We start from the raw sequence: 25,032 nt of genomic DNA, 5'->3' as shown, positions 1-25,032 counted from the left end.
GGTGCCATTTTTAAGATGAGACTTCAGTCCTGTACTCCTGTTCTTCTCTGGCCGACAAGTCACAAGCAACTCTGACCCCAAACAGACTTGTCCCTGCTGCAGATGCACACCTGGACCAGCAACAGACAGAGTGAGCTGCTTATCACGTCTCAGTTTTTTGATAGTGTGTGTTCAGACATGCTCACCCCACCCCCATCCTGTTCTACTTCTGTGTCAGAAGGAAATGAAGCCACAATGAGAACAAAAAGCTGTAACACCTTTTGTCTCCTGCCTCCTCCCTCCTCCACTCTGATCTCCCTACATAGAGCTACTCCAGCTACTCCACTGCAGTTGGGCTTTAGTGTGACATCCCTGCCTACTTGAGGGAGGAATGATGAACAGGGACTGCAACTGCAGACCAGTGACACCTAGAAGCCCTAATCCTCTGTAAGTACCAAGTCTGCACACCATCCAAGTCAGAGCAATGGCATTGTCGCTGGAAGAATTCATCCACGCCCTTGACCTCAGGACCCTCCCCAGGGTTCTCGAAATCCAGTCAGGCATCTATTTTGAAGGTAAGCACCCTCTTGTCTCTTGGCTGGCTAGAAAGTGCTTGTAGGAATTGGAGGAGGAGATTTTAATAAAGACTAAATGAGTTCTGAAAGGTCATTGTAAAAGAGAGACAGTAACTAAGTGACGCATGGTCAAGACCCAGTAGCGTTGGAGAAGGGACCAACTAGTTTGGACTCTGGAGTGGATGGGGACAAGGAATTAAGTGAAGCTTCTTGAGCTTTCATAGGCCTTCAAATGGTTCAACAAAAAAGGCAAATTATTTCTGCCTTTCCTTTGAAATTGGTTGTAATCAAGACTAAAAGTTATCCGTATTTATGTTTCTAGAATATAAAAGATAAAATTTAGTTTTTGTAACACAAAAGCAACTATTAAAAGCACAGTGTTCAGAAAGAAAAATTTGCCAAACTCTTAAATCACTTCTAAATGTTGCTTATGTCACCGCTTCTCTCGCTCTTTCTGTAGTGGCCTAACTCTTAATTCCTTAAATAATGACATTCTTGTTTGAAGGTATAGAAATTAATGTCTACTAATGACAGGATAATTTTTAAGAATCTATATTGATAAGCCAGAGTTCAATTAAGATTACTGAATTTATTGAATTATTTATCGAATGATTGAAGCTAACGTGTTTAGATGTGCTTACCATGTTAATTTGGTAAAAGAACATTAAAGCCTATGAGATATACCCTAGAATCTTTAAGCTGTTAGTTTTAAGCAGGCAATCTTTTAAGCAGGCCAGACAAAGTCAGTTTCTAGGCAAATATATATTTCTGCTTGCAAGAGTGGTAGAATTGAGGCAGTAGTCAAATCAGGTCCAGACAAACTTCTGGGAAAATAACTCAAAGAACTGTTGGTAGGCAAATCTGTCCCATTCATAGAAAAAGAATGTATTAGCTATCATATTATAAAATAAAACAAAGGTTGACAAATGTCAGACTTGGTTCATACATACATACACACACAAACCTGCAGGCGATGAATTGGTGCAGGCTATTATCAGTTTAGTATAGGGTTTGGTTTAATTCATTTGTAACTGGTTATTTGGAATGAGACCATGTTTTTCCATGTATACAGTATGATGAAATGTCTCTGTGCTCTTAAGCCAGCTCCAAATAATTTCTTGTCTCTTGGTTTGTGCTTCTGAGGCTTTGTCTAAGAAGTCTTTCCATATGTCCAGGTTGCAAAGATATTTTCCTACATTATTTTATATCAACTTTACAGTTTTATATTTCACTTTTAGTTTTTAATCCATTTGGAGGATCAGTTTTTTTCCGTATAGTAAACCTGACTTCCCAGTATCATTTACTGAGCTAGCACCCTTTCTCCATTGATTTGTGTTGCTGCCTTTAGATCATGTTATATGCTCACATCTGGATTAATCTGTCTCTGAAAAATCTCTTCTAGTTCTGCAGTTTATTTTTTCTCAGTTGTGTCAAAATCATACTATTTTTGTAATTTTTTCTCCAGAATAACTCTTAATACGTAGTTCATGTATAGACCAATCTCTTGTTTTCCACTCCTTTTTTTCCAAGTTGATGTAGCTATTCACAGACCTTTCAAATACGTTTTTAAAGAAATCAATTACTTACTTCAGAAACCCAACTGGAATTTGTATTGGATTATGCTGATTTTATGGATTAATTTGGGAAGAATTAACGTTTTTATATTATCTTACAAAAGAACACAGAATGTCTCTCCATGTGTTCAGACCATCTTCATTCCTTAATACTTTACAAATACGTCATACTTCAATTAAGAGAAAAAAAAGTGTACACTCTGATGAATTTTCACAAAATAAGCATATTCATGTAACCACCACCCTGGTCAAGAAATAGAAAATTGCAAGTATTCTAGAAGTCTCATCTTGTGCCCTTTCTCAAGCATTATCCACTATCCTTGCCAAAGGTAACCCTTATTATTATGACTTTTGTCCACTTATAAACTAGAAAAGTATAGAATGTATTCTTTTCTGGTTGGCATACATATTCAACATTATCTTTGTAAAATAGTCCATGCTGTTCTATATAGTTTATTTCAGTGGGTATAATATTCCATTGTGTTAACATACCATAATTTATTTATCCACTCTACTGCTAATAGGCTTTCAGATTATTTCCAGTTAGGAGGTGTTACCACTAACGTCGTGAACATTCTTATACATGCATGTTCATTTGTATATTTGTTCACTTGGGTATGTAAATAAGTGGAATTGCCATGTCATATGTGTGTGTTAAACCTTAGTAGCTAATAAAAAACAATTTTCCTAAGTAGTTATACCAATTTACAATCCCACCAGCAGTATATGAGAGTTCTGATTAATCCTTATCCTTGACAACACTTGATATTATCAATCTTCTTAATTTTAGTTATTCTTGTAAGAGTATAGTGATAGCTCATGGTTTTAGTTTACAACTCCCTGGTGACTAATGAGACTGAAAATCTTTTCTTATGTTTATTGGTCTTTTGGAGAGGCTATTTTATGAAAAGGTTGTTCATTTCTCTTGCTTATTTTTCTATTGGATTTTATAAATTTTTATCATTGACTGGATGAAATTTATATGTATTGGACATATCTATCTATCTATCTATCTGTCTATCTATCTATCTATCTATCTGTCTATCTATCTATCTATCTATCTATCTATCTATCTATCTATCTATCTGTCTATATAAAAGAGATACTGACCCTTTGTCAGTTATCTGTGTTGCAAATGTCCTCTCTCAGACAATAGCTTGACGTTTCATTTTTTAAATGGTGTCTTTTGATGAATGGAAGTTTTTAATTTTATTGTTAGTGTAGTCAATTTATAATTATTTTCCTTTTTCTGTGTTGTCAAAGAAATTTTTCTTTACCGTAAGTTCATGAAGATATTCTATATTATCTTCTGGAGATGCCATTTATTGACTCTCTCCTTCAGATCTGCAATCAACTTGGCATCAATTTTTTTGTATATGGTATGAGGCTGAGATCAATGTTTGTTTTTTCTTCTATGGAGCCAATTGGTGCAGTCACATTTATTGAAAAACTGCCTTTTTCCTACTGTGTTACATTAGTCACGAACAGTGTCCATACACGTCTACGTCTCTTTCCACAGCTTCTATTATGTTCCATTCACCTACTTGCTATCCTTATACCAATTTCACTCCATCAAAATTCAGGTTGGCAACAATATATAACTTATATTATATTTAATACAATAATATGCTACCAAGCTGTGGTTCTCAAACTTGGTTGCACATTGGAAACACCTGGGAAGTATTAAAAATATAGATGCCTGGGTCTCTCCTTAAGAGATAAGGATTTCACTATGTAAGCAATAGGAAATCACCATATGTGTTTAAAAATCTCCTTGATGATTATAACATGCAGCCAAATTTTGGAACTACTCTTGTAGAATAGGTTTTGATTATTATTCTCCTTTAAGTTTCCCGTTTGAATTTTCATATATATTTTAGAATTTACTTATCAACTTCCACAAAAGTCCTTTTGTCGTTTTGATCAGCAGTGCATTGGTTTGGAGAGAACTGGCATCATCTTAAATTAAGTTTTCTGATCCATGAACCTGGTATAGCTATCTAGTTATACAGGTCTCTTTTCATTTCTATCGATAACATTTTATAATTCTTTTGTGGAATTCTTGCACTTTTTCAGATTTATTCTTAGTTATTTGATTTTATCATTCCATTATTTTGGATTTGTTATGTACACATTCATGTTTTCTGTGAATATTGATGGATCTTATTTCTTCTTTCTAATGATTATACTTTTTTCTTTCTTCAGTTAAAGGACTGGCTAGTACTTCTAGGATGATATTGAATAGGAGTAATGATAAGGGACGTCTGTGTCTCATTCACAACCGCACAGAGAAAGTTTCAAGTATTCGTTGTTAAATATAATGTTTGCTTTAGGTTAAAGACATTTCTAGTTTTCTAAAAATTTTAAAAAAAAATGTGAAAGTATGTTTACCTTATAAAATATTGTTTCTGTAACTTTTGTGATGATTATATGATGTTTTTTACATTGATTTTTTAAATGTTAAACCTTTTACTTGTGGAATAAAACCAATTTGTCCATATAACACTAAATTTGGTTTACTAATTTTTTATGCTAGGATTTTTTATGTCTTTTAGTGAATGACATTGGCTTATATTTTTTATTTCTTGTAGTGTTCTAGCCAGGTTTTTGTATTGAGTTATATTGAACTTATGGAAGTTCTTGAGTGGAGTCTTTCTCTATTCTTTGAAAGATGTGTAAATTTGGTGTTATTTCTTATTTAAATATTTAGTACAATTGCAAATGAAACTTTGCTGAACTGGAATTTTAATGTAGAAATGTTTTAAATTATAACCTCAATGTTGTAAATAGTAAGGTCTTCCCATCCATGAGCGTAGTTTCTCTCTCACTAAAAACAAACAACAAAAACAACAAAAAACAAAAAAACTCATCTTCCAAATCATGTATCAAAGTTTAATGCAAAGTCTCCATAGAGATCTTGTGTATCCTAGACTAGTTCCTAGAATGCGCACACATACACATGGGTGTATATATATATACATATAAAGATTGCTATATCGACTGGTGTATCTCTTCCATTTTCTCATTGGTTATCTCTGAAGTGGAGAAGTACAAGTAACTATTATCATCAGTACAATGACCTTTCTTCTTTATTCTAATAGTTTATCTTTTTAATTTCATTGGTTGACTTTAAATAGATATTGATATTGTTAGAAAATATCAAGAGTTGTGTCTCTTCCCTGCTAAGTTTTACAACTGTCCATTTTTTCTTACCTTTAAGTTTTTTCTTACCTATAGACCAGGACCTCCAGTACTATGTTAAGTAGTAATGGAAATCCTTGTCTTGTTCCTAATCATAAAGAAAATGCATCTAATATTCCTCCATTAAGTGTAGTGCTCTAAAATTGGAATTTAACCTTCACTAAGTTAAGGAAGTTTTCATCTATTCCTTGCTTTCTAGGTGTTTTCATAATAAATAGGTATTGAACTTAATCAATACTTTTTCATCATTGATGAAGATAATAATGTACATTGCTTTTTTTAGTCTGTTAATGTAAATTACCTTTAAAGATTTTTTGAGCTGAAGAATCTTTTCATATTATATATACATTTTCAAAATACAATGTAGGAATTTGACATAATATTTATTTTTTGTGTTTAATCATAATTGAAATGAGCTAATAGACTCATCTGGTTAGATTCAAGATAACACTAACTTCCTAAAATGAGCTAAATAGATTTTGTTGTTTTCTATTTTCTGAGTTAACTTGCAAAAAAAGAAAAGGTTTTAAACTCTTCCTTAAAATTTAGCAGAATTTTCCTGAAAGAACTACTGACGTGGAATGTTTTGGAGGGAATTTAAAATTTGACTTTATTAATATTCTCTGTTGTTTTGCTTCTTCCACTGATTTCTGACCTGATCTTCAGCATTTTCTTTTCTTGTTTCTCTGTCTGCTCCGTTGGTCCTTTTCTAGCTTCCTAGATTGTATCGGCAGTCATTTTAAAACATCTTTTGCTTTTTGATAAATGTGTTTAAAACTATATTTTTTCTCTAAATACTTCTTTGACTGTTTTTCATGAATTTTGCTATTTAGTGTTTTCTCTATCACTCAGCTCAAAGTACAATTTATTCCTTTTAAATCCAATGCTATTTATTTTATGACAACATAGGTTTCCCTCAACTATCTTTTTGCTTTTAATTAGTAATTTTATTGTATGTTGTTAGAGAATAATAATCTGTATTATATTGTTTCTTTGGGATTGATTTGAGGCTTCCTTTACACTGTGAAATGTTCTATTTTGGAAATATTTCATATATGCTCAAAAAAAGCATACATTGTGTTGTTTGGTATAACATCTCTCTCTATATACCAAAGACTTGAGTTTTTAATTGTTTTGTTCAGATTTTGCTCTCACTGCTTATTTTTAATCTGCTTTACCCATCATTTTCTGAGAAGGTCATGCAAAATATCCTTCACGGTTGTTCATTTATCTAGTTCACTCCTCATTTCTGTCATTTCATCATATTTTTGAGGTTGAGATGTTGCATGTGCTTATGTTAATGAGGGTTATATCTTCTTATGCTATTACTATCATCCTTTCTTCTATATGATTTTTTCGTTAAGTTCTATTTTGTTAGAAAATAATATTACCACTCTAGTTTTCTTTTGAATATCTTTTTCTAAGCACTTATTTCCAATATCTTGGTGTCTCTTGTTTTAAGGGCAAGGAAACACGCGCTTCATCCTCTTTCTGCCTCTTGCGTCAGTGCAGGCAGTGGAAGCAGGTCTCACCCATCCTGTAGGGATGACTCCACGGCAAGAGATTTTCGGAGAAGGGAGGTTTGAGGGAATTTGAGAAGGGCTGACATGAAGTCATGTAAGGTTCTGGAGTACTGGATTGAAGGCTGCCAATTCACAACCACAGTGATAACAGGCAGCATGATACTCTTAACGTGGTGCTCAAGCACTTATTAAATTGCCCTGTTGATATGAAGCAAAGGGTTATAAGCTCAGGACTGTGCCTCCTGGCTGTTACCAATGAGCGGTGATTCCATGGTCAATTTATAACATTAAACACTTGCTCAGTTCCTCTCTTAAGAAAAAGAGACTTCATCATAATCCTGAATGTTGATGTGAAGATTAATTGAGATATTGTATATAAAGTATTTAGCAAAATGACTGGCCCATAGAAATCTTGCACTAAATCTTAACTATTATTATGATTGTCATGATGTTGGTATATTGTGAGGAAAACTGATCAACCATTTTTAAAAAGTAAAACCAAACTAATTTGAATTCCATTACTGCTAACATAAATTAAATATAGAGAGAAAATATAAAAAGTTATAACATTAACAGTCAAAATACTCAAAGAAAACATAGAATAATATTAAGCTAGGGACTTAAAAAAGTGAAAAAGTTGAACTTATGAAATAGAAAACTTCCTTATTGAAAAAAACCCAAAATACATAAACGTGGATGAAAGACGAACTACAAACTGGGAAAATATTCACAATCTGGACAGTAGACAGAATGTAAATATCTTAAGTATATGAAGAATTACTGAATAACAATAAAGAAGGATGAACATAAAATTTTAAAATGAGAAAAAGATATAAAAGGCAGTTCACATGCCAGAATCATATAAAAATTTTTCAAATTTACTAACAACAAATGCAAATAAAGCAATAAATCACTCTTAATTATCTCTTAATTCACAGATATTGAAAAGATTCACAAAATCCAATGTAGGTAGGAATGTGCAGAAATGAGGGGAGGCACAGCTGGTGCGTGTGTAAACTGCTACAGACTTTCTAGGTATCAACTGGGCAATATTCATCAACACACAACATGTGCATAAAAACATCTGACCTCTAGAAATTAACTTAGAATATAATTACAAAAAACAACAATAACGATTGTTTTATAGACAAACATCAAATGAGCATCAGCATGGAATACGTTTTTTAAATTACAATAATACAGTATCAAGCATTGTTCAAAAGGCTAGAATTACAGTGGGGGGAGAAAACAAAGACCCTAACCTATTGGAGCTTATATTCCAGCTTATATATCAAACAAATGATAGATTTAAAATGTATACAAGTGCCCTGAAGAGCTAAATAGCTAGAAAGTAAAGTGAGGCAGAGGGAAGAGAGGATCTTTTGATTGGACGATCAGGGCAGATATCTCTGATGAGATGAACTGAGCAGAGGCCAGAATCAACTGAGGAAATGAGCCTTGCACATATCTGGAAGAACATTCCTGCTGAGGACAGAGCAAGTGAAACCACCTTAGAGCTTTCTTCAGCTAGTTAAGAAACAGGAAGGAAGCTGGTGGGGATGAAGCAGAGCAACTGAAGGGAAGGATAGTGGGAGGGGAGGCTGGGGACATGGCGGCACAGATTTTGTAGGCCTCAAATGCCATAGTGATAGGTAATTTGGTACAGAGTGCAGCTGGGGCAGCAGATGGCGACCTGTAAGATACGGTGGTCAGGGAAGGCCACATACGCTAAAGAGCTGAATTAGGAGCAGAGACATCAACGCTGAGAAGGAATCAGCCACGGAAAGATCTGGGAGATGAGTGTTCCAAACAGAGTGAACAGCTAGTGCAAACGTCTGGCGACCAAAAAGAGCTTAGTCTGTTTGAGGAAGAGAAAAATAGCTGTGTACCTCATACATACAGAAAGCAGGAGAGGAGAGTCGTATGGGAGGAGGTTTAAAGAGTGGGCAAGAGCATTTCAAAATTTTACAAGTGTCAATGACGAGTTTGAGACAGGAGATAGACAGGATCTTATTGCCATTTTAGGAGAGCCATTGGCTGCTCTGGGGGGATAGGCACTGGTGGGGCAAAAGTGGAATAAGGAGACACAATGGAAGCTGAGCAATGATCCAGAAGAGAAAGCGTGGTGCCTTGATTTAGTCTGAAGAGAAATGACCATTCAGGATACACTTTGGAAGCAGACATGTGAGGACTTGCTAATGGACTTGACAGAGGCGTGAGGAAGGAGACGACTGAAGGATGATTGCAAGGATTTTGACCTAAGCCACTAGATAGATTTTGACAGAGTTATGAAGACCAGGAGAGGAAGAGTTTTGGTGAAGAAAGCAGAAATCCTGTTTTGAACATGTTATTTAATCACAAACCTCATCAGTTAAAAAAAATGAACATGCACCTTAGATATATGTATTTCTTTATTGATATTTATGCTCACTCTAAAGTACACATAATAAAAATTGTAAAAGGATAAAGATAAAATTAACAAAATTTTAAATAAGTTTTATTTTTTGTCAATAATAAACCCATTTTTCTCTCATGAAAGTTAACTTTATTATAATATATTAACTATTAATATATTTTAGTGAAAGCAATATTACCAAAAATTATTGAAAATGTTAAATATTTTCATTACTGACTGCTTCAATATTTACAAAAGTGTTGACTTAGTATCATGTATAAATGATTCAAAGGCATGATTCTGATTTATTTATTTCAGTACTTGTTTTGAATGATAGCTCTTAAAGATACCTCACAAAGATCCAACATACACCAAATACAATATACACTTAGAGCAGGTTTATCATTAATGTTGGTGGCTATCAATCTATATATGAAATAATCTTCTTCATAAATCTTATTTTGGCAGTTTCTTTAGATAGCAATTGTATGCAGCTGATGACAAGTTTGTACCAGGAATAGAAGTGTCACTCTGCCATCTTCTTCCTGATAGGCTCTGCAATCTTCAATTTTCAAAGGTCTTTTAGGCATCTTGCAAAGTTATTGAGTATTTTGTGAGAGTTAGTATAGTTAAAATTAGATTATAACAATTCTTAAATCAACTTAACTTGACATATGTAAAATGTATGAATTAAGACAATTCTTTTAACTCTCACTTTTTGGAATTCCCAATCTGTCTCAGTATATTGTGGACTATACATGTCATGTGACCATCTGATGTAGGAATAAATTAGGGTTTTTAAAATATTAAATACTAGTAAAGTTTAGAATTAAATATTAGAAAACTTTTATATTGAATACTAGTATATTTTAATTTTCTTATTTGTTCTATGTAGAAATGAATATGAATTGAAGCCTAATATTCTTTTCTCTTACCTCACATCTTGTATGTAGGTAGCCCACTTTAGAGATCCCTTTGTGAGATAACAACTGCCATCATAAATCCCAGATTAAAGCACTGAGTAAGCCAGCTCTTGAGTAATTATGATATACATCGTAGATAACTTGACCTGTGTCATCATATCATCTTCAGTTCTTTGAAAGAGCACTTTATAGCCAAGGATCAAATCTGAAGAATAATAAAAAAGATTGGTGTTCATTTATTCCAATTTTCTCCTTATTTTGAGTACTTCATAGGATTGTACTTTCTGACCCTTTTGTAGCCATAGGACTTGCATTGGCCAACGTCATGAGAGAAGCAATGTGTATCATTTGGAGGCAGACACTTTAAGAACCAGTTCATAAGTTAACATATTTTATCCTGGTAGACCACTTCAAAATGGAGCCTTCAACAGCCTGTGCCCCTAAGTGACAACAATTATTAGAGACCCTGCCCTCACCCACCTGCATTGGACGTGTATGGAATAAGAAATATATATTTTTATTGTTTAGATCTCTAAGACTTTGAGCTTGTTTGTTTTCTCTGAGTATGTTTTAAGGATAACTTAAACTTTCCTGATGGATAAGAGTTATATTTATTATGATTAGAACTGCACTTATTATCAATTTAAAAAAATTAGACATCAGACATATTCTGGAGAGAATCATATAAGGCCAGGAAAGTAACTTGGGTAATAATGCTACCGCATGTTCATGGGAAAGTGAGTTCACCACTCTGTATTCAGGAAACAATATCTGTTGCTTCTTTGACCGCTCCCCATATTGCTAACATTACCGTTTATCACTCTTTACTTCATATGTATATAACCACATTGGCGTTGACTTAAAAATTTGGCAAAAACATAGTTATTATGCACTATGAGCCTGTTCAATGAACTGGATATTGAAAAATTATTTTTTGCTTTATAGAGATAATACAAGCACATGACTGACAAGTTGGAAAATGCAGAAGCACAAAATTACCAATATCTTCATCAAACAGAGAGAAATACTACTAACATTTTGATGTATTCTCTTCTAATTTTTGTGAAAGTACAAATTAACTTTTAAAAATAGAAAAATGGATGCCAAAATTCCTTGCCCTGTGCTTTATGCAGTATCTCACCACTCACTACAAACTCCATCTACCCCCTTGGTTCAAGCCCTCATAATTTATTGCCAGGATGATCAAAATAGCCACCTAACAGGTCACCTTGCTTCTGCTCTTTCACTTCCAAAGTCTGTTTTCAACATAGCATCCAGAGTCATGCTTTTGCCTCGAGATAAAAGCCATACAATGGGTAGTAAGGTCCTATATTTTTTTCTCCTTGCTCTCATTATTTATCTGAGTTTATTGTTTACTAATCTTCTTCTCCTTCCAGTCACACTGTTCTCCTCTCTGTTCCTCAAACTTGGGGATATTCTTCTGCCTTAAAGCTTTGATCACGCTCTTCCCTCGGGCTGGCAAGCTCTTCTACCAGATGTCAACTTTGCTAACTCCTTTCTCTGTGAGGGTTACCCTGACCACTCTATTTAACGCTGCAAATTTTCCACCCCCTACCTCGTATTCCCAAGCTCTTTATTATGTTTTTCATTTTTTTTTGTACCAAGCACCTATTGCCTTTTACATATCATGTAAGTTACTTATTTATTGTTTATTTTTCTATCTTTTCTCATTAAACTTTTCTTATAGCTTCATTGAGGTATAATTTCCTAAACTGTAAAATTCATCCATTATAAGTGTACAAGTCAATGATTTTTAGTAAATTTATAGAGTTATGTAACCAGTGCCAATTTTAGACCATTTCCATTGTCTCAAAAAAGCCCCTTGAGCTATTTGTCAATAGTCATCATTTATTTTTCCAGCCCCAGGCAACCACTGATCTGCTTTCTGTCTATAAATTTGCCTTTCCTGGATATTTCAAATAAAATAAATCATATAGTACATAGTCTTTTGCATCTATCTTCTTTTATTTAGCATAATGTTTTGGAGTTTCATCCATGTTGTAGAATGTATAAGTACTTTGTTCCTTTTTATTGCTAAATAGTATTGTGTCATATGGATATACCACATTCTGTTGATCTAACATCAGTTAAAGGACACTTGTATTATTTCTATTATTTCCCCTTTGGAGATGATATGAATAATGTACCATTTTACGTTTCCACTTAAATGTATTAGGATTCTACTTTCTCCAAATCCTTACCAAAACTTAGTATTGCCTATATTTTATATTATAGCCAATGACATCTCATTATAGTTTTAATTTACATTTTCTTAATGATAAATGATGTTGAGCATTTTTTTCTGTGCTTATTAGCCATTTATTTGTCTTTTTTGATAAAATATCTCTTCAATTTGTTTGCCTATCTTTGTTTGTCTTCTTGTTATTGAGTTCTAAGAATTATTTCTATATTCTGTAGGTTTGATTTGCAAATATTTTCAGATATGTAAGTGAAAGTATTTCTTCCCTTCTGTGGCTTGTCTTTTCATTTGCTGAACATTGTCTTGAGGCAAAAATGATTTAAATTTTGATGAATTTATCAATTTCGTTTTCTTTAGGGCTTCTGCTCGTGTTATCAAGTTGCCTAACCAAAGATCATGAAAGTTTCCTCCTATTTTCCTCCTTTGTTTCCTCCTATGTGTTGGGGTCCTCCAGATCACCATCAGTTCTGATGATTTTCTAGAAATATAGGACTCAGAAAAGTGATCATACTCAGCATTATGTTTTATTACAGGGAAAGGATACAGATTAAAGTCAGCAAAGGACAAAGGCATAGAGGACAGAGTCCATGAGAAGACAGTTATCCTCTCCCAGTAGAGATATATGGATAGTGCTTAACTTTTCTAGCAACAATGTGTCACAACGTGCACAAAGTTTTTCCAATTAGGGAAGCTCATCTGTGCCTTCACGTCCAGGGTTTTTACTGGAGCAGTCAGAGAGGCATAGAATATTTGTGTGACTGACCTTAGCTGCTGAATCTCCAGTCCCTTCAGAGGTCAAGTGGTACTCTGTGATCCAGGACCCCAGGTGAATAAAAAACAGGCATTCACTATAAATCACGCTGGTAGCATTCACTATCTGGTGTGGCCCAAGTGCCCACATATACAAAAACACTCTTATCTGTCAGGATATTCCAAGGGCTTAGATGTTATCTCTCAGGAGCCTGTCAAGGGCTGGTCCTTTCTTCGGAATGTGCAGGGTTTGAGCACCCCAAGCCCATGGAGTTAACCCTTTACTGCACAGTTTTCTTTTAGAAAAGTTTCATTTCTTATCCTTAGGTCTCAGATACAGTTGAGTTAGCCAGAATTTTCTAAAGCCTTAAATCCAAGTAATGGAAGAATTAACCAACTTTGTACACAGTTACAAAGCATGTTGGGAATGACTCAGGTGGAAAAGGCTCTCTCTAGTTGACAGAGTTCGTCAAATAGGTATCTACGTGAGTGCCTTTCCAAGCTGAGAGAACATCCTCAGCAAAAGGTTATGGCAGGAATGTGTTGGCATATTTTAGAAAAAGTGAGAAACCAGTGAGACCGGAAGGAGGGAGAGAGTGATCAGAAATGATATCAGGGAAGAAATGGTGGAGAACCACATATAGTCCTTTCTGACATCGCAAGAGTTTCACTCTTAGAAGAGTGAGGAACTTGAAGATACCCATTTAAATTAGCAAAAATAACATTAATGCTAGAACTCTTATCTTTACTATGAATTTAGATACCATGAGCCATTTCTTTTCCCTGTTTATCAAAAAGGAGAATGCTGATAAAACCTTACATACATTTGCAGAAGTCAGAGAATAGTTTTGCTTAAATGAGTGCATAAATATAATGTTCAAAAGTATTTCTTATAGGGATTTTTAAATACCATGAAGATATTTTCCCCCCTTGGGAGGTAAGATTTTTAAGTACCGTGTTTTGAATATATTAACTATTATATTTCTTTTTCCTGCCAAAATATGTTAAAATCATGGAAATTATTCCCTAAAATTATGTACCTATCTCCCTTCATTTCTTCCTTCTATTCTTTCTTCCTTCTTTCCTTTTATAAAATGAATAAAATATGATTCTTGCCCTTAAGGACTCCATGGGCCAGTGAAAGGAGAGATTTTTTTAAAGATTTTATTTTTTCTTCTTCTCCGCAAAGCCCCCCGGCATATAGTTGTAGATTTCTAGTTGTGAGTCCTTCTAGTTGTGGCATGTGGGACACTGCCTCAGCACGGCCTGATGAGCAGTGCTACGTCTGTGCCCAGGATCTGAACCGATGAAACCCTGGGCCGCTGAAGCAGAGGGCGCAAACTTAACCACTTGGTCATGGGGCCGGCTCCGGGAGATAGATTTTTTTAAATCAATATTTATGATACAATGTGAAAGGTGCTTTAATAGATGTAAAGTGTTTTGAGAACACTGGGACAAGCACAGCTTACACCCAAGAAATCAAAGAAAGCTTAACAAGAGGTGGTGATGGATTTCGCTGGGGTTTACAGCCTGTACAGAAGATGAACAGGTAAATAAGAAATTTCCAGAATGAGAGAAAAGTTTTTAGAAGGCTATACAAATTTGAAAATTCAAAATATGATCCAAGAACAGCTCAGGGAATAGTAGGTAATCAGGTAATTTGTGGTCGTATTTTAAATGGCTTCTGAACTATAATAAGGATATTGAATTTATTCTGTAAGAATAAATTCAGGAACCTATAAAATGATATTATTTTTATGATGTGTTTTCCAAAGTGTAAAAGTAAAACATGTTCATTGTAAAACGTTTGAAAATTATAGAAAAAGCCAAAGGACTTCTGAGCTATTTAAGGCAAAAAGTTGAGTAGATTAGACATCCATCGTAGTAGAGGTTTACAAGATGGATATGAGACAAACAGCGAGGAGCTAATTGCAGCTAGAGAGAAGGGAAGAGACAGAATTCATGGTCTTTTCAGGTAGAATCTTCTGAACTTGACAGCTTATGAGAAGCAGCGAGCAAGAGGGAGGAGCTGATGACAAACCTGAGGTTTCTGGACTACGTAAACGTGGTAGATGATAAAATATTACTTGAAAGAGTTCCTACAAGAGCAGCAGAGGTTTTCAGTTGGAGGCGTGATTCAGTTACATTCTTACGAACGTGAAGCCTTATAGGACATTCAGATACAAATGAGCATTAGACCACCAAAAATGCGCATCTGAAGGAAAAGGAGTCACGAATTTGTCAGGTTTAACAGTACAGATTGGTAAGTGGGTGAAAAGAAGCCTTGTTATTTCAGGGATGACCCTATGGTCCGTGTGACCGGTCAGAAGAAATATGTGGGTCTCAAAGAACAGTGACATAGAGGAGGAGCCTGTCAAGCCAAAAAACCCCATCTCTGTTGGAGAAAAAGGAGAAACGGGGGTAGTGCATTGATGAAAAGAAATGACATAGCGCTAGACCAAGAGAGAAACGTTTGCTTCAGGACATAGTTTGTAGTAGATTATTAATTATATTACAGCCCTAGATATTGAAGGCTTATTATGTGCCACGCTCTCTGCATATAGATTTGGGTGTGTAAATATACATAATACATACATGAATATATTTTATATATGTGCATGTCTCTACATAAATATATGTGAATATATATAATGCAACACATGTAATTAATACTTTATATATGCTCATCTATACATAAATTTAGTGTTCATATGTGTATAGGTACAAATATATATTTAATCTTATTTAAATTATTTAATTCATTATATTTATAAAAATTTTTAATCCTTGAAGGTATCTTGTGAGAGTATTATTTCCGTTTTCAGGGTCACCTATTTGCCGTAGGACCTACCTCTACCCCAGGGATGAAACTATAAGTTTATTCTCGCTCTGCCCACCTGAAGAGTTTACAAAATTCTATAGCGAATTCCACCCTTATAGAACCATCAATGATTTTAAGAAGTTTTATAATAATTAAATGAATGTAGTTTGACTATACAAATTGGGTTGCTAAAGTAAACACAAACAAGAAATAACTAGCATTAGTTACACGTTTGTTCTGTCTTTTAATAACATCCATTATTACTGATTTCACCTTCAATTTGATAGGTGTGACATTGGCGAATTAACTCTAAAACTGGCTGAATAAGTGTATTGAATAATGATACTTAGTGAATTATGCATTATATGAAGATGACTTTTACAGATTTGATGCATGTATGAGAATTCATGTGGCAAAAAATTATGCCTATTTTAATGCCAACATAATTATTTTATGGCTAATTGAATTTAATTTTCTTCAGGCTTAATTTAGTCAGCCAGGGACTTGGTAGCAAAATTGAGAAAATCTGAAAATTATAGTGTAGTATTCAACTTGCATTTATTCATATTTCATAGGTTTTAAATATTCAGACAAAACAAAAACTTTTTCCACTTTTTATGTATTCACAACAAAGATATTGCTTCATACAGACTCAAGAGGAATGAAATTATGTAAAATTCTAATGAAATATGGCCTGTCAAATTTTTTAAAAAGAATTTTAGCCAAATGAAAACAGAGCACTAGAATCTCTCTATGTGAGCTTACATTCATAAAGATTTACTAAAAACAAGCATTAAATGTCTAAAGTAGAGTTTTTCTCCATGTTTACAACGTGTTCTGGTGAGCTTCATGGGTATGAAGCTGCTCTTGAGATCCAGGACAGCCAAAATCCACAGATGTTGCATTTTAAAAAGAAGTCAAACTTATGATGTCCCCAAATTTAAAATGGATAATAGTTTATTAAATAAATATAAATTTTCTCTGTCTGTGTCAGTGGCCTGTGGTTGAACACTTTCAGAATGAAATTTGGTAAACTTAGATACTGAGTTTCATTTAAAAAATTTACTGGAATTATATTGATTTGTTAACATGCAAAAACTAAATGTGTGGCTACATTCTTTAAGGCATAATCTGATTTGAAAAAAATGTTGAATGTTTTTTCTATAAAAACTTTGGAACCGGGACCGGCCCATGGCCAAGTGGTTAAGTTCTCGCGCTCTGCTTCGGGAGCCCAGGGTTTCGCTAATTGGACCCTGGGTGCAGACATGGCACCGCACATCAGGCCACACTGAGGCAGCATCCCACATGCCACAACTAGAAGGACCCACAACTACAATATACAACTATATACTGGGGGGCTTTGGGGAGAAGGAAAAAAAAAGATTGCCAACAGATGTTAGTTCAGGTGCTAATCTTGAAGAAAACAACAACCTTGGAAACATTTTTTGTTATTTAAGATCTGACACCTCAGCTACTATATGATTTGGCTTCTAGCATACCTTTAGGCCATGGACTACAGGTCAATAAGAAGTTACCTTTTCAGCATAATTAAACATTAGTTTAAAAAAAACATTTGAAGTTTAAAATGTAAAAGAATTTTAAAAGTTTAGGGCAGTTTTGTGTGTGGGCTTGAATGGAATGCTTTTTTTCCCTAAAATTTACTCAAGCAGGCCTTATTTAGGGAAAAAGTTTATAATAGGTACATGAAAAATAAGCTAAAGAGGTTCAGATAAGAGAAAGTTCAGCTGGATTATTTTCAAAAGCTGTAGAGGAAAATAACTGCTAGAAAAGTTTTCGTGTTGTTTATCGAAGTGGAGATGTTCCAAAATGTGGACATTTTTGCACAATGAAGTACATTATTCATAAGTATAGTGGGGTTGCACACTTAAAAATTTCTAACTTATTTGTTGTTAAGTACCAACCTTGACTACGCAATGCAAAGTTAGAAAATGGAGTGCTGGCACATGTTTTTGCATATAATCATATAAATATAGATTATTCATATGCTTCCTTCATTTTATAAGCAAAAAGAAATGACTGAGCAAGAGACTAAGTAAAAATTATATTTTTTATTGGCTGCTAGATTTTCAAGTGCTGTGGAATGGATTTCCATTTTAGCTAGCAACATTAATTTCCTAAATTCATTTTAATGGGTACAAATTATTGGTCAATTATTTAACACTGAACAATATTTACTAAAGGAAAAAAAATTAAAATTTTTGCCTTAAGTTTAGTAGGTTATGTTTTTGTATATTATGATACTGATAAATTTTGTAGGCACTGCTAAATGACTAGTAAGTGTTGAAAATGGGAGAGAAAGTAACTTCAAATAAGGTGCAAAAAATTCTGAAAAATTATTTTTAGAAATGTCTATCTTTGATGCAATATTCAAGCTCTTGAATTTAAAAACTTTACATTTTAATTGGGACATCTACTTTGTTTTAGTCCTAATAGATATTTGGAACCATTGCACCTTTTTAAAACTAAGATTTTAGCAACAGCCATGAGATGAAATTTATTTAAATAAAACATACCTTTTTCACATGAAATAATACTTCTAAAATGACAACAGATAGTTATTATTTTACAAGATTTTGTCGTTATTTTAAAGAAAAGTAATTTATTAGGAAACAGGGCAAGTTTTCTACTAAGCTATGTAATGAAATTAGCTGTCCAGCTTTCTGATTCTCATAAAGAATACTCAGGTCTAAAGAGTTTTACTCTAGGTTAGAAGGGTTGGTTTTAGTGATTCAGCATATGCGTCAGTTAAGGAAAGAACACCTGCCCCCTTACCATGTGTGAACTCTAACCACAGATCAAAGGACATTTTTTTTTTTTACTTCTCTATCGACATCAGGAAAAGTTTAAAACATTTTTTCCCAGAACTCCTGAAATCAAATCACTCGAGTTTTGAATTAACTGTTCATTAGCAGAAAGCACTCTGATTTTGAACATGAGTAACGGTTACTAATGTAAACATATTCCCATTTAAATTCCTGTTTAAATATAATGTACGTATTTATTCCAGTAATTAAAAAAAATCCACAATGATTTAACGTGTTCAAAGAGTCTATAGAATCTTCACAAGAATGGAAATCTGAACTTGTCTTAGATCAGACACAGGCTGGCCCTTCCTCTTTCCCTCCCTCCCTCCCTTCTATGCCCCTCTACTCAGTCAGATAAGATTGGATACATTTACAGATGCTCTTTGACTGTAACGTACTTCGAGTACCCGTTCTGGGCTGTAGTAAAACACGAGGAAGTGGGTGTAAAAAATAAACCCCACTGCCATCAAGTTTTTCATTTAAAGAAAGGACAAATAATTAAGAGGATAGTAATAAAGACGGCACCTAAAAAAAATTCCAGATCAACTCTACACGCACTGCATACTTTAAAAAATCAGAGGGACGAGGTGGCTGCGACCCTAGGGACCAGGCTAGACCGGCGGCAAGTTCGGCCAGGAGCGGGCTCCGGGGTCCCGTTAACGCAGGCGCACCTCCCGTTGGCTGGTCGGGAAAATACACCGCCGTGGGACCGGCCTGGAGATGGCGGGATGCAAATCTTGGGAGACCAGCTCCTCAATACACCTCGGGTCAGAACGGAGGGGCAGCTGCAGCTCCTGAAAGGTCAGCCCACGCTGTGCAGACGCGCTGCGCCGCGGTGCACGCCTGCGCCCAGGTCCTCGCCGCCCGCGCTCCCGCCGCCGCGCGCTCTCACCACCCGCTGCCTCTCCAGGTGCATCGGGGCCGCCACGGCAGCGGGGGCTCACCCAACCTCCCTCCCTAACCGCCCTGGGGATCCATTTTCTTTTTTCCCCTCCACCCTGCCCCCGCATAATTTGCCCATTTCATTACAAAGTAACTTTCTACATTTCTAGTAAATCTGTTATTTTTAGAGTGAGGCAGTACCCTAGATCAACGGAACTAAGCTCCTCGTTTTATAAAGGCAGTGAGCTATCCAAAGGCATGTTTTTGTGCAATTATTCCCCTCACCGATGATTAATAAAAACATTAGAAATTTCTGTTTCAGAGTTATTTTCAAATAGGATCAACTTTTATCATTCTTAATGGTAGTTACATATAGGGGAACAGATAAATAATCAAATGAATAAATGAATCTCCAAGAATAGCCATTTATTCAGCTAACACTGTGAGTGTTAATACCTGCCTGCACTGGCAGCAGTCGAGATGGGTAAATCACCGTGGCTCTCTCAAAGAAGTCAGGGTGTCCTCAAGAAGTCAGACATAACACTTACAGTGATGTTATGACTTGCTCTGCAGTGACCTGTGCTCAACAGATTTTGTGATCATTCCTGGACTGATACAGTTTTTGTCAACTGTTAATTAGAGCATCTGAATTTTCAGATAATATATCTAAGATAATTAGGTATCTGAATTTTCAGATAATATACCTAAGCTAATAACCATTAAAGATAAAAGGAAGAATGGAAATTTTAATTTCTGCTATTAAGAAGGTTCTCTTCTTACTTGGAACAATAAACCATTCATTGGCAAGTCCTCATTAAAAAGTTGACAGTGAAATTAAACACTGATAGAGGGCATTCATCTGACAAGTGATCTGTAGCGTTGTGTTTTTACTGTTGGCCTTCGTGCTAGTTGCTTTTCTAATTCAGATTCCTTTGAAAAAAGCAGAATTATTCAAGGAAGCATCATGTTTTTAAAAAACCACAGGCTCACTGCTCAGTAAAATTCAGCAGCTCCTTTTTACTAAAGTAACCTGTTGATGAATGTTATTTTCATCCTATTTATTAAGAGCAACTAAAAAAAAGAAATCGTGCCAAACTTTCTGGAGACAATAACTTTTGTTGCAAACTGACCAGAATTGATTTGGAAATTCATTATTATTAGGTTACTTTTGGTAGATATTGATAGCCTTCAGTCCTTGGAAATACATGATCTCATACAGTGAAAGAAAACCTTAGATCAAATTTTGCCAAATGTAAAACACTTATTTGCAAGCGGGCCTGTGTGTCAGTTTGATGTAGTCTCAGTTATTTGTCTTTTTAGATGCTCTGACAGCACCTTTCATGAAAGGTTCATTAGAGACTTCTGCAGCAATATTCCAGCAACAAGATCCAGCTACCCTTCTAGTTAGGTGAAAAAACTGCTTTGAATCAGCCGCTGAACCAAGACTGTGAAGCATAGCGCCTTTGATGGGCTCACTCAATTCTGGTACCCCTTTGCAAGATCAGGAGCGCCTCTGCTACATTTGGAACTAAGCAACACATCTCGAACACCACTCATCTCACCAATGAAGCAGTCTTGCTAATGCCCATTATTCTACTTAAGAAAACTTCTGTGTTAATAGGAGATAAATGTAGGTGGCATTTGTGGCAATTGTTTCAAGAGTATGGACTTCCAATTAATCTTTTTTATTTTTTTTTTAAAGATTTTATTTTTCTCCTTTTTCTCCCCAAAGCCCCCCGGTACATAGTTGTATATTTCGTTGTGGGTCCTTCTAGTTGTGGCACGTGGGACGCTGCCTCAGCGTGGTCTGATGAGCAGTGCCATGTCCGCGCCCAGGATTCGAACCAACGAAACACTGGGCCGCCTGCAGCAGAGCGCGCGAACTTAACCACTCGGCCACGGGGCCAGCCCCCCAATTAATCTTTTGAGTGTTAACTAGTCACTCTGGGTTTATATTTCTGATTAGTGTACTTCAAATATTAACATTTTCCTCATCTCTTCCCCAGGGCTATAGTTTAAAACTATCGAATACATACAGATGTATCTCATTGTCTGTGTTGAAGCACTGTAACTAAATTACACACACATTATGATAATATTAAACATTTATCTTGGCACGTGTCTCAGATGTTCTATTTATCTCACTCTTGGTGGAGCAAATCTATCCATAGAGTTGCTTTTGTTTTGTTTTGTTTTTACATTTATAGTTTAACTAACTCCTAAATTTGTAAGTTTCCCAGGGTGATATGTAGTTCTGACTTCCCTTTATCTGTTTAGTGATTTGTAACAATATTTCTCAAATCTAAGCAAATTTTGGAATCTACTAACGAAATTTAAAATAAAAAATTCCTGGGTTCCACCCTGGAGAATCTGATTTAGAATTTCTGTAGTATAGCCCAAGAATCTGTATTTTTATATTTTTCCCAAATAATCCTGGTCCAGCCTGTTGACAAACAGTTGTTTAAGAGGAACCAGGTAGGACCATCTCTGCTTAAGGATGACCATTTGCTATTAGAAACAATAGATCAAGAACTGAGCTTGGGTTCCCTTCCCAAGTTTTCCACATCTTAGTACGCCTCACTCTCTTCGTGCCCCAGCATAGCAGTCTGGAAGTCATTTTGGTCTCATTTTCTACTTTTCCTTCACCAGTTTGTGGAAGGCCATTTCAGTGTGTGCAGCTGCCATGCCACTCAGTCCCTCGTCACTGTGTACTTACATCACCGCAGCACCTGTCACACATCTCGTTGCCGCTGGTGTCTTTTGTTACTCTGCAAGTAGCTCTCAGGAGAACTTCCATAGCACAATAGCACTATATTGCCTCCAGTTTGAATCCACTCTCTTTAAGTACTCTTCAACCACTCACTTTTTATTTTGTAGTCAGATCATCTTGGAAGGACCCTTGATGCCAGATAATCCTTTAACATACATTAGTTTAAATCTAAGAAGTGATGTTTTTACTTTCTGGAATGCCTTTTCTATCAATATTAATAACCAGTCTTCCAGAGCAATCCCATTTGACCATAATCACGCGTCAACTACTACGTACGTAAGAGGTTATACTTCAGGTTGTGCATTGCTGACTTCATTAGCTTGAGAGGACCATCAAGGTGACTCGAGGATGCCCAAATTACCAAGCTTTAAGCACGTTACCAATAGCGAAACCTAGGATTGCATTTAAGCTTCTCTTTTTCCTTTTAGTAGAAAAAGGAAATGCTGTTCAATACAGTAGCTAGTAGCCATATATAGCTACAGTAATGCTTCTCTTAATGACGGAGATGCTTTCTGAGAAATGCGTTTTTAGGTAATTTCATCATTGTGCGAACATCATACAGTGTACTTACACAAACCTAGATGGTACAGCCGATTACACACCTAGGCTATATAGAACTAGTCTTATGGGATCACTGTCGTATATGCAGTCAGTTGTTGACTGAAAGGTCGTTATGGGGAGCCTGAATGTATCTAAATTTAAATTACAGGTGAACAAATTAAAAAATTCGGTTCCTTAGTTACATTTGAAGTGCTCATGAGCCTCATGTGGCTATTAGCTGCAGTGTGGGGCAGCTCAAAGCATATGTGCACCATTGCTGAAAGTCCTATTGGACAGCGCTGCTCTAGAGTCCCTCTGGGAGTCCCAAAGGTGGGAAGAGGCCACATCTATCAACATCACCCACTGCCTCTATCTCTGCTTTCATCACTCTCTTAAGGATTTATGCAGTTTGAGGGTTGTCAGTTTTCCTCAGCCTGCTTCTACTACTTCAGCTGGTCCATGCGTGTTTCTGTGTTTGATTCAGGCTTTCTCAATCTGTCCCTAGTGTCAAAAGTTGTGCTGCAGCACATGCATAGTACACGCACACACGCTTATTTAAATTAAACTTTATTTTGAGAGGATTGTAGATTCATGTGCAATAATAATAAGCAATAATATAGAAAGATCCCATGTGTCCTTCACCCGGTTTCCTTCAATCATAACATCTGACAAAACCATAGCATAACGTTACAGCCAGGATACTGACATTGATACACTCGAGATACAGAACATTTCTACCGTCATATCACTCCTGTTGCTCTTTTATAGACACATTCACTTCCTTCTCACTTCCCCCATCCTCTCCTTAACCCCTTTCAATCATTAATCTGTTTAGCATTTTTCTAATTTTGTCATTTCAAAAATGTTACATAAAGAGAATCATACAATATGTAACCTTTTGGGATTGACTTTTACACTCAGCACAGTTCTCTGGAGATTCATCAGGTTTTTGAATAAATTAATAGTTCATTCCTTTTTATTGCTGAGTAGTATTTCATAGTACGGATGTACCTGATTTGTTTAACTATTCATATGTTGAGGAACATTTGGTCTGTTTCCAGTTTTGGGCTATTATGAATAAAGATGCTATAAACATTCGTATACAAGTTTTTGTGTGAAAATAATTTTTTATTTCTCTGGGATAAATGCCCAGGAGTGAAATGCTGGCGGTTGCATGTTCAGTTATTTCTTAAGAATCTGCCAAACTGTGTTCCCAACCGGCTGTACCATGTTACATCCCCACCAGCGCTGTACAAGTAATTCAGTTTCTCTGCACCCTCACTGGCATCTGCTGTTGTCATTATTTTTTATTTCAGCCATTTTGATAGATATGGAGTGATATCTCACGGTGGTTTTAATTTGCACTTCAGTGCTCGCTAACAATGTGCTCATGTGCCATCTGTATATCCTCTTCAGTGAAATGATTTTTCATATCTTTTGCCCATTTTCTAGTTGGATTGTTTGATTTTTTTTACTGTTTGATCTTGAGAGTTCTTTATAAGTTCTAGATATAAATTCTTTACCAGATATATGATTTGCAAATAGTTTCTCCCAATCTGTAGTTTGTATTTTCATCCTTTTCACATTGGCTTTTACAGAGCAAAAGTTTTGAATTTTTATGAAGTTCAATTGATGAAGTTTTCTTTTTTGTGTGTGTGGATCATGCTTTTGGTGTCAATTCTAATAACTCTTTGCCTAGCCCTAGGTCCTAAAGATTTTATGCTTTTTTTTGTTCTAAACGTTTTTTAGTCTTACATTTTATTTCATGATCCATTTTGCGTCAACATATATATATTTACAATGTGAGGTTTAGTACCAGGTTTATTTTTTTTTTGCCTGTGAATATCCAATTGCCCCAGCATGGTCTGTTTAAAAGGCTATCTTTCCTCCATTGAATTGCTTTTGCAACTTTGCCAAAAATCGGATGGGTTTATTTCTGTGGGGCTGTTTTTAGGTACTACTACATTTTGTTTCATTGATGTATCTATCTATGCTTGGGCCCCAGTATCACAGTCTTGATTATGGTAGTTATACTGTAAGTCTTGGACTTGAG

At 35.4% G+C, this 25,032-nt stretch overlaps 1 protein-coding gene across 3 annotated transcripts in view; it reads left to right on the top strand.

The window, feature by feature from the left end:
• Nucleotides 1-204: 204 nt before the first annotated feature.
• The window catches only part of THEMIS (thymocyte selection associated), a 177,639-nt gene continuing 152,811 nt past the window's right edge, over nucleotides 205-25,032 (top strand). The window contains exon 1 of one of the 3 annotated variants that reach the window (XM_023651047.2): nucleotides 205-554. In XM_023651047.2, coding sequence (XP_023506815.1) covers nucleotides 464-554 — 91 coding nt within the window. In that variant the 5' untranslated portion in view covers nucleotides 205-463. The remainder of the gene's footprint in view (nucleotides 555-25,032) is intronic. The other 2 variants (XM_023651048.2, XM_070223774.1) reach the window with 2 other exon arrangements.

The sequence above is a fragment of the Equus caballus genome, chromosome 10, assembly GCF_041296265.1.
Source record: "Equus caballus isolate H_3958 breed thoroughbred chromosome 10, TB-T2T, whole genome shotgun sequence".
NCBI classification, from domain to species: domain Eukaryota; kingdom Metazoa; phylum Chordata; class Mammalia; order Perissodactyla; family Equidae; genus Equus; species Equus caballus.
Note: the sequence above shows the minus strand (reverse complement) of the source record. Positions and strands in the feature narration are given on the sequence as shown.